At 39.1% G+C, this 10,176-nt stretch overlaps 1 protein-coding gene across 1 annotated transcript; it reads right to left on the bottom strand.

Moving 5' to 3' along the window:
* Positions 1-1,598: 1,598 nt before the first annotated feature.
* Positions 1,599-9,667, bottom strand: LOC120133151 (potassium transporter 5-like). The gene is made up of 8 exons (XM_039149801.1): positions 9,551-9,667; positions 4,059-4,284; positions 3,731-3,979; positions 3,611-3,661; positions 3,256-3,516; positions 3,016-3,183; positions 2,680-2,934; positions 1,599-2,600 (listed from the first exon to the last, which is right to left on the bottom strand). The coding sequence occupies exons 1-8, from the start codon at positions 9,665-9,667 to the stop codon at positions 1,636-1,638; spliced, it is 2,292 nt and encodes a 763-aa protein (XP_039005732.1). The 3' UTR covers positions 1,599-1,635.
* Positions 9,668-10,176: the final 509 nt, after the last annotated feature.

The raw sequence follows: 10,176 nt of genomic DNA, 5'->3' as shown, positions 1-10,176 counted from the left end.
GAAAAAGAACAAAGGCAGGCAATCACTGAGTAGGGATCGAAAACGGGCGGGTCGGGTGTAGATACCCCTCCCCACCCACATAATATTTTTCAATCCACCACCCGTCCACCATCCATGATGGGTAAAATTTTTCAAATCCACACCCACCACCAACTACCTGCAACAACAATGATTCTTTGAACTCAACTATTCCATCAAAATCATGAGAAAATATCATCGAATTTAACCAAAACAAAAGCTGAGAACATTTAAGTTTTGTCGAAGCAAACTAAGATGATTTAAGACCTCCTAAAATAGCAGCTCTTTAATGCATTTACTTATCATAAATAAATGTGAAAGATATGGGTAGAACATTCATTTACTCCTCTATTTATATGTTAACAGTAAGAAAAGCAGTAAATTTGGTTGTGAGTCACAACCGTAAACACAATTGAATTATTTCTAAATTGCAGAATACATGATTAAAAATACCTAACTATTATCTCATTCAAGTGTTCCCAGAAGAAGAAGAAAAATTAAGGTTAAGGTGTGATAGGCAAACTAAACTAAGTGGAAAGACTTAATGTTCTTATTGCATTCGCTACTTGTTTTCCAGTATGTTGGCTCTCGTCCAGAAGAAGTACCATAATTTAGATAGTAAACGATTTAAAACGCCAATCTACAATGATGGATTTCTTTGAACTGAAAACAAGTCAGGATGCGACTCCCATGCTTTCTTTCTGTAAGCCGCTTTAATCTAAATTCCAAATCAAAATTCATAAAAGAAGTTAATCAATTTACAAATTCATAAAGGAAAAGAAAAAAGATTAAGGAAATTTGTTAGACTAGCTGATTGAAAGAAAGCAATCAAGGCCACAACTTCAAAAAAAGAAAAACATACTTGAGTTGGAGAGTGGAGAGTGGAGAGTGGAGATAAGAGGTTTGAAACTTGAAAGATCGGCTCAATAAGAGGTTTGAAAGGAAAAAAAATTATGCATAAACTTAATTTATCCCTAATATTTGGTTAAATAACAACTTATATCTTATACAATATTCGGATTTATAAATTAGTCTATAAAATTACACCTAAATTCATAATGGTCAAAAATTTAATGGATATTTAGCTGGGCGGGCGGATGTGGGGCGGGTGAGGTCTCAAACCCGTTACCCGCGACGGGTACTACTTTCCAAATCCACACCCGCCCACTACCTACTAAAATTATACCCATCCCCACCCCAATTAGAGCGGATACGGGGCGGAATCCACGAATTTGTACCCGTTTGCCATCCCTACCACTGAGGCTCAACGCTCTTGAAAAGATTCGTAAGTAGCTTGATGATAAACAAGCAAGATCATATGGTATGTCTGTTTACAATACTGATGCTTTTTGTGGGCTTAAATCCTCTCCAGGTGTGCTGATGAGTAATATAAAAAGGGATGATACATAATTTTGAAAGAATTTATAAAAGTCAAGAGGACGAAATAAATTATTAATAAAAAATATAAACAAAATATTTAAATTATACTAGGCTAATTCTTATATTTCTACAGGTATTCTGTTTGGCAATCAACAGCATATACATGAATTTTGCATGCATATATGATTACTATTCAATGGTACCCAAATATCATTATTCTACATATATGAAGATGTTTTAAAGTTCGTAAGTCATGCCGACTTTAAGCATTCGCTTGTGTGGAATATTAAACACCGTCTCGCTTTGCCTCAGGTTTCTCTTCAGCAAATTGTAAGCATAATCGATGAGAATCCTCTTCATTATGCCCGCTTCTTCGCTTGCAATCACCTCACTCTGACCTATCAAGTGAACCATGCCGGCTTCTTCCCATGCATTCTCCACTTGTTCAATTTCTTGTCTCATAATCTGTTGAAGATTGTCTGCTTTGGTTTGATCCGCATTCTCAATCTCGTCATCTGGTTCGGCGATCTCCCTGTAGGATTCACTTCCCCGTTCGACCATGTTCTTGTTGGCTGATACCGTATGGAGTTGCAGCAAAGTTTCTTCTTGTATGAACTGTTTCAGTCTTGTGAACAACGTTTCCTCGAAGGCCTCCTCCTTAACATCCTTGTATCCATATCGAACCACACACCGGAAGGCGCAGAGTTCTCTCGGTTCGACTCTTTGGAAAAAGTATCTCTCTTCTTCCGTGACCTTGTTAATGTGGAGTGACTTCATGGAAACAAAGACGATGACCGAATGCAATGCCGGTACATGCGAAACATAGTGCTCGAATATGGGAGGGATACCATGAACCAGCTCCGAATAGAACATAGCAAGTCCAGGAATCCTAGCCATTTTCTTGTTGGCGGAGATGTCCTTTAATCTTGCCAAGGGAATCTTGTGGTTAAGCTCATAAAAGTACTTCCTTCTATATACATTGTTCCAAACATACATGACAGTCATCAGAAACGCCGAAAACGCCAGCGGCAAGTACCCGCCAAAGGAGAATTTATAGAGAACCGAACTCAGATACAGCAGCTCCACAAATCCAATGGTAACAACATAGAGGATTACCAAAAATATGTTGGTTTTCCATATCATAATCATGATGAGAACCAGCAATGATGATGTGAGTGTCATTACAAACACAACAGCAATTCCTGTAAAAATGGAAATCAATCAACATTTGGTAGTTGAGAAGAGATTAGAAGAGTCGAAATGAAGAACCAAATTATTTACCATAAGCGTTGCCGATTTTTACTGTGGTCTTGAAACCAAAGGTGACAGCAACACAAGCAAACATCAGAAAGTAATTAACTTCTGGTATATAAACTTGTCCTTCATGATTTGCAGATGTGTGGACAACTTTGACTCGAGGGAAACAGCCGAGGGAAAGTGATTGATGGACAATCGAGAAAGTACCTGAAATCATTGCTTGGCTTGCTATAACTGCAGCCACTATGGACACTATGAACATTGGCCAAAACATAGGACCTGCGTATATGATCATCATAAGAAGAGCAGTGGGGAAAAAAAAGACATTCAATTTTCATGTCCATGGACATGATTCATGACCTGGAATAGCTTTGAAAAACGCATCGGAAACCGCATCGGGATGTCGGAGAAGGTAGGCGGATTGTCCCGTGTAGGCCAGAATCAAAGCCGGGTACACCAGGGAGCACATACTAAGTTGAATGGATCGAACCGAGAAATGGTCAACATCAGCAAACAGTGCTTCTCCTCCTGAAAGAAAAATCTGTAAGCTTTTTTTTCCCAATGCAACAAAGAACAATGCCGGTGGAAGCCTCAACGAACCTGTTGTGCAGAGAACAACTCCACCAAGAGAAACCCAAGCTTCCTTTTTGTTCCTGATGAAGTAATCAACAATGTACATTGGATTGATGGCTTTAAGCACTGTGGTATCATGTTTCACGATGTTGTAGAAACCGATTCCACCGATGAGTATAAACCAAACGTAAAGAATGGGAGCAAAGCCATAACCGACTTTGGAAGTTCCAAATCTTTGAATCATGAAGAGAAACACCAATATCACTATCGAAATCCCAGCAATCATATCTGTTTATTACACCAAACTTCATTCAAAAGTTCATACATTTACAACAAAATTCATCTAAAAGTTCATACATTGATTATTATATATATATATTACCTTCTGTCAAGTGAGATGTTGCTTCCTTGACACCACCAACGGCAGATAAAACTACATTATTTAGAAGATTGATTAGTATAAAGAAAAGAGATCAAAAGAGAGTGATTAGTGAGTAATTACCAGAGATTGAAGGAGTGAGGACGCTGTCGCCAATGACCATGGAAGTACCGAGCATGGTGATAAACAATAAGAAAATTTTAGCAAATTGGCTATTCTCTAAGCTAGACTTGAGTACCGACGCTAGTTTCAGACGCTTGCTAGGCAATTCTAGTCTATAATTCGATACTTGACGGTCTTCAGCTTGTTGACTCGGGATCAAACTCACTCTCGCGTATCGGCAAATCAGTGAGTAGAGTGCGAACGTTCCTCCTAATTTTGATTTACGCGTAGATAAAGCGCATCAAGATCATGTAAGTTATATATATTTTGGCATTAAAAAAGAACGTACCTTCGCCATTATCGGTTGCTCGTAAGACGACGAAGACATACTTAATAAGAGGAAGGAGGGTGAGAGTATAAAACACCAAAGAAAGAACCCCCAACACGTCGTCTCTGTGCTTTATTCCTTCGCTGAAAGTGCTCGCGTAAGTGTAGAGCGGTGATGTTCCGATATCACCGTAAACGACGCCAATGCTCTGAAACGCCAGATTCAACACCACCCACCAATTCGAATCCTTCAATATTCCAACACAAACATATCATTATATTGTTGGATCATAAACTTGATCCATTATGGGAGCCTAAACCCAAACCCAAACTAAATTGATGTCATTACTTACATCATTTAATTAAAGATGTCATTGCTTACATCATTTAATTAATGATGTCATTGCTTACATCAATTTAGTTAGGTGAGAGTTAGATATTTGTTGAATTTGTAATGGTTTAAATTAGTTTATTTGTGTGGTGTAGGATTGTTCTTGAGTAGTATAAATACCCCTTCCCATTTTAGTTTTAAGCATCAAGAAAAATTAAAAGCTTCTAAGTGAGTGAAGAAGCAAAGTCTTATAAGAGTGAGTTGTAGTTCTTGTTTTTGAGTGAGAGTACTCTTGTAATATTTGTTTGAGTTTCAATAAAAGTTGTTTGTGTGAGTGTTTTATTTCCAACAAAGTGGCATCAGAGAGAGTTGGAAAGATCGAAGGTCTCAACGAGAGGAATACGACGCCGCCAGAATTTTCTCAATCTGAGTTCTGACGCACCGCCACGCACCGCTGGAAGACTGCTGCCAGAAAATCGAGTTGACTCACCGAGTTGAGCCGATTCAGCCGAGTTGGAGCCCTTGACCGAGTTGTCCAAGTCCCTCCAAAGTTTTTTTTTCATCGTTCCGGATTCATCCGTGTAATCGGATTTTACAAAATCTCATTATATTGAGAGATATGGCAAATGGTATGGCACCATTCCAAGTTCCGACACTCAACAACAACTACGACAATTGGAGTATCAAAATGAAGGCACTTCTTGGATCACAAGATGTGTGGGATATCATAGAGAAAGGCTATAATGAGCCTGCGGATGATGATGTTTTTGCTACTCTTACACCAGATCAAAAGACAACTTTGAAGGATTCAAGAAAGAGAGACAAGAAGGCTCTCTACCTCATCTATCAAGCATTAGATGATGATGGTTTTGAAAAGATTTCAAGTGCAAGCTCTAGCAAGGAAGCGTGGGAGAAGCTGCAAACCTCTTACAAAGGATCCGAGCAAGTGAAGAAGGTTCGTCTCCAAACATTAAGAGGTGAATTCGAATCCTTAAACATGAAAGCATCTGAGTCTATTTCAGATTATTTCTCAAGAGTAGTAGCTGTTTCTAATCAATTAAAAAGAAATGGTGAAAAGTTAGACGATGTGAGGATAATAGAGAAGATACTCCGTTCGTTGGATCCCAAATTTGAGCACATCGTCGTGACGATTGAAGAAACTAAAGACTTGGAAGAAATGAAGATCGAACAGCTCCAAGGATCATTGCAAGCATACGAAGAGAAGCATAAAAGAAGCATGAGTTTACTGAGCAACTCCTCAAGCTGCAACTCAAGGATATGCATGAGAGCCAACGCAATGATAGAAACCAATGTGGCCAAGGCAGAGGTAGAGGCCATGGACGAGGTGGAAGTCGAGGTCGTGGACGAGGCTGGAATTACAACAATAACAATTCCAACAACAACTATGAGAAAGGAGAAAGCTCAACACGAGGCCGTGGAAGAATTAATCCAAACTCAAAGTATGACAAATCTCAAATTCGATGTTATAATTGTCAAAAATTTGGGCATTATGCTTCAGAATGTAGAGCTCCCAACAACAAAATTGAGGAGAAGGTCAATTACGTGGAGGAAAAGACAGATGGCAAAGAAACTCTTCTTCTAGCACGAAAGGAAACTGATGGTGGCCAAGCAAATTCCTGGTATCTTGACAGTGGTGCAAGCAATCACATGTGTGGTAGGAAAGACATGTTTGTGGAGCTAGACGAGTCAGTAAGTGGAAATGTTTCGTTTGGAGATGATTCCACAATAGCAGTGAAAGGGAGAGGTAACATTCTTATCCGTTTGAAAGATGGGAGACATCAATTTATTTCAAATGTCTACTATGTGCCCAATATGAAAAGTAACATTTTAAGTTTAGGGCAACTGGTAGAGAAAGGTTATGATATTCATATGAATAATTATAATCTTTCTATAAAAGATGATAAGAATAACTTCATTGCTAAAGTGCCGATGTCAAAGAATATAATGTTCTTGATCAACATACAAAATGATGTTGCAAAGTGCCTGAAAGCTTGCTACAAAGATGCATCATGGCTTTGGCATCTTCGATTTGGGCATCTCAATTTTGGAGGTCTAGAGCTATTATTTAAGAAGGAGATGGTGAAAGGACTACCTCACATCAACCATCCTGACCAACTCTGTGAAGGGTGTCTAGTCGGGAAACAATTCAGGAAAAGCTTTCCAAAGGAGTCAGAGACAAGAGCTAAGAAGCCACTTGAGCTCATCCATACCGATGTGTGTGGACCGATCAAGCCAAGCTCTCTCGGTAACAATAACTATTTTCTTCTCTTCATTGATGATTTTTCAAGAAAAACCTGGGTATATTTCTTGAAACAGAAGTCAGAAGTTTTGAAGTCTTCAAGAAGTTCAAAGCAGCAGTGGAGAGAGAAAGCGGTAGAAAGATCAAAGCCATGAGATCCGATCGAGGTGGAGAATTTACTTCCAGGGAGTTTCAAGAGTTCTGTGAAGCAAATGGAATTCGTCGACCAATGACAGTTCCTAGATCCCCCCAGCAAAATGGTGTGGCAGAAAGAAAGAATAGAACAATCCTCGACATGGCACGAAGCATGCTCAAAAGCAAGAAACTACCCAAAGAATTTTGGGCGGAAGCAGTATCGTGTGCAGTCTACTTGTCAAATCGATCTCCAACAAGAAGTGTATGGGGAAAGACACCGCAAGAGGCATGGAGTGGAAGAAAGCCTGGCATTTCCCACTTGAGAACCTTTGGAAGTATAGCCCATGTTCACGTACCAGACGAGAGAAGAACGAAGCTTGATGATAAAAGCGAGAGTTTTATCTTCATCGGCTATGATGCTAATTCGAAGGGCTACAAGTTGTACAATCCAGACAATAAGAAGTTTGTGATTAGTCGAGATGTGGTCTTCAACGAAGAAGGAGAATGGGATTTTAACTCTCATACAGATGACTTCAATTTCTTTCCTCAGTTTGAAGAAGATGAGCAGACAATGAGGGAGCAACTAGATGAATCTCAACAAGAGCTTGCAACTCCACCCACTTCACCAACATCAACCACTCAAGGAGACTCATCACCTTCATCATCGTCAAGTGGGAGTCAAAGTGAAAGAGTTGTGCAACGCACAAGAAGCCTTAGAGATCTCTATGAGGTAACTGAACGACAAGATAATCTTACATTATTTTGTCTATTTGCCGATTGTGAACCAGTGAGCTTTCAAGAAGCGGTACAAGAAAAGAAATGTAGAGATGCGATGGACGAAGAAATCAAGGCCATCGAGAAGAATGACACATGGGAACTTACCTCACTTCCCAAGGGACATAAGGCGATAGGTGTCAAATGGGTGTACAAAACAAAGCAAAACGCCAAAGGAGAGATTGAAAGGCACAAGGCGAGGCTAGTTGCTAAAGGCTATAGTCAAAAGGCTGGAATTGACTATGATGAGGTATTTTCTCCTGTTGCTCGATTGGAGACTATCAGACTAATCATTTCTTTGGCAGCTCAAAACAAGTGGAAGATACAACAGATGGATGTAAAGTCCGCCTTCCTAAATGGAGTTCTTGAAGAGGAACTTTACATTCAGCAACCATCAGGCTATGAAGTCAAAGGGCATGAAGACAAGGTGTTGAAGTTGAAGAAGGCTCTTTACGGGCTAAAACAAGCACCAAGGGCATGGAATAGCCGAATCGACAAGTACTTCCAAGAGAATGGCTTCAACAAATGTCCCTACAAGCATGCTCTATATATCAAGATCAAAGATGAAGATATTTTGATCGTGTGCCTCTACGTGGACGATTTGATCTTCACTGGAAGCAACCCAAGCATGTTTAATGAATTCAAGGATGTGATGATGAAAGAATTCGAGATGACAGACATGGGGCTCATGGCGTACTACCTTGGCATTGAAGTTAAGCAACAAAATGATGGAATTTTCATTTCACAGGAAAGCTATGCAAAGGAGATACTGAAGAAGTTCAAGATGGAGAACTGTAAGCCAATAAGCACACCGGCAGAATACGGGATCAAGATGACCAAACATGAAGAAGGCAAAAGTGTAGATCCAACATTCTTCAAAAGTTTGGTAGGAAGTCTACGCTATCTAACTTGCACGAGACCCGATATTCTTCACGCAGTTGGATTGGTTAGTCGCTACATGGAATCCCCAACAACCACCCATTTTAAAGCCGCAAAGAGAATTCTTCGCTATCTGAAAGGTACAATTGACTTTGGCTTGTTCTATTCAGTTTCTAATGATTACAAGCTTGTTGGATATAGCGACAGTGATTGGGGTGGAGACATAGATAATCGAAGGAGCACTACTGGATTCGTATTTTTCATGGGAGATATTGCATTCACATGGATGTCAAAGAAACAACTGATTGTCACATTATCCACTTGTGAAGCGGAATATGTTGCTGCTACCTCATGTGTTTGTCATGCAATTTGGCTTAGAAATCTATTGAAGGAGATTGGTTTGATACAAGAAGAGCCTACCAAGGTTTGTGTCGACAACAAGTCAACCATTGCCTTAGCGAAGAATCCAGTATTCCATGATCGAAGCAAGCACATTGATATTCGCTACCACTATATAAGGGAGTGTGTTGCAAGAAAAGATGTGGAAGTTGAATATGTGAAGTCACAAGATCAAGTTGCTGATATTTTACCAAGCCACTGACCAGCGAAGACTTCTTAAGATTAAGGAACCTACTAGGGGTCACGAGATCAAGTTTAAGGGAGGGTGTTGGATCATAAACTTGATCCATTATGGAGCCTAAACCCAAACCCAAACTAAATTGATGTCATTACTTACATCATTTAATTAAAGATGTCATTGCTTACATCATTTAATTAATGATGTCATTGCTTACATCAATTTAGTTAGGTGAGAGTTAGATATTTGTTGAATTGTAATGGTTTAAATTAGTTTATTTGTGTGTGTAGGATTGTTCTTGAGTAGTATAAATACCCCTTCCCATTTTAGTTTTAAGCATCAAGAAAAATTAAAAGCTTCTAAGTGAGTGAAGAAGCAAAGTCTTATAAGAGTGAGTTGTAGTTTTGTTTTTGAGTGAGAGTACTCTTGTAATATTTGTTTGAGTTTCAATAAAAGTTGTTTGTGTGAGTGTTTTATTTCCAACATATATACCATTTGTGGAAGTGGTAGTTTTCGAATATTGGAACTGAAACTGTAAGCATAGAGAAAGCATGAGACCTTGGAGTCGGAACCCTGGCTACCGTTGAGTGCGGCTTTGACGGAGATGAGATCCTTTGAACCGTGCTGTTTACGCAGCCTTGAACGGATGCTGCCGTCGTGTTGGTCGTCGGACATAGGAACGTCAACTCGAATGTGGCTTCTTCTTGTGCAGTAGTGCTGGCCATTGCTTCAAACACTTGTCTTGGAAACTGAAGAGGTTAGAACAACAATTTGAGTTAGAGTAATTTATAAACGTAGAAAATTACTCCAAGCCATTGAATAGTGACACACACGGCTGAGACGCGGTGTGAGAAAAACCTTGTGGAGAAATTTAATTAAATTGTTGGATTTAATTTAATATTTCTTTTCTTCCGAAGTTACCAATAAACCTGTTGTGGACAGCTAAGGTTGATATCATACCTTTCGGGGATGTGCTTGATCAGTTTGATTATTCCCAGATATATTTCCACGGTTCCGTAGGATGATAAGAACAAGTTCCCATTTTTTTTTGTCAAAATACTAATAATAAGTTTCCATATTAACTGCAAGTTTATATGATTATGAAATCTTAATTCATAAATCATGAAATCTCATTCAGTAATTTAACTGTAAGTGCCTATGTTTTATGATTCTTAATTGTTAAA

Source organism: Hibiscus syriacus, unplaced genomic scaffold, assembly GCF_006381635.1.
Source record: "Hibiscus syriacus cultivar Baekdansim isolate YM2019G1 unplaced genomic scaffold, ASM638163v2 tig00110577_pilon, whole genome shotgun sequence".
NCBI lineage: Eukaryota > Viridiplantae > Streptophyta > Magnoliopsida > Malvales > Malvaceae > Hibiscus > Hibiscus syriacus.
This window is presented reverse-complemented; position numbering and strand designations above follow the sequence as displayed.

What these genes read in the sequence shown, in the direction of transcription:
- LOC120133151 (XM_039149801.1), bottom strand. Translation starts at nt 9,667, where the DNA reads ATGTCCGACGACCAACACGACGGCAGCATCCGTTCAAGGCTGCGTAAA. An exon ending in AACATCTCACTTGACAGAAG is followed by an intron (nt 3,517 to 3,610) that starts GTAATATATATA and finishes TGTAATAAACAG; the next exon opens with ATATGATTGCTGGGATTTCG. An exon ending in AAAAATCGGCAACGCTTATG is followed by an intron (nt 2,601 to 2,679) that starts GTAAATAATTTG and finishes CCATTTTTACAG; the next exon opens with GAATTGCTGTTGTGTTTGTA.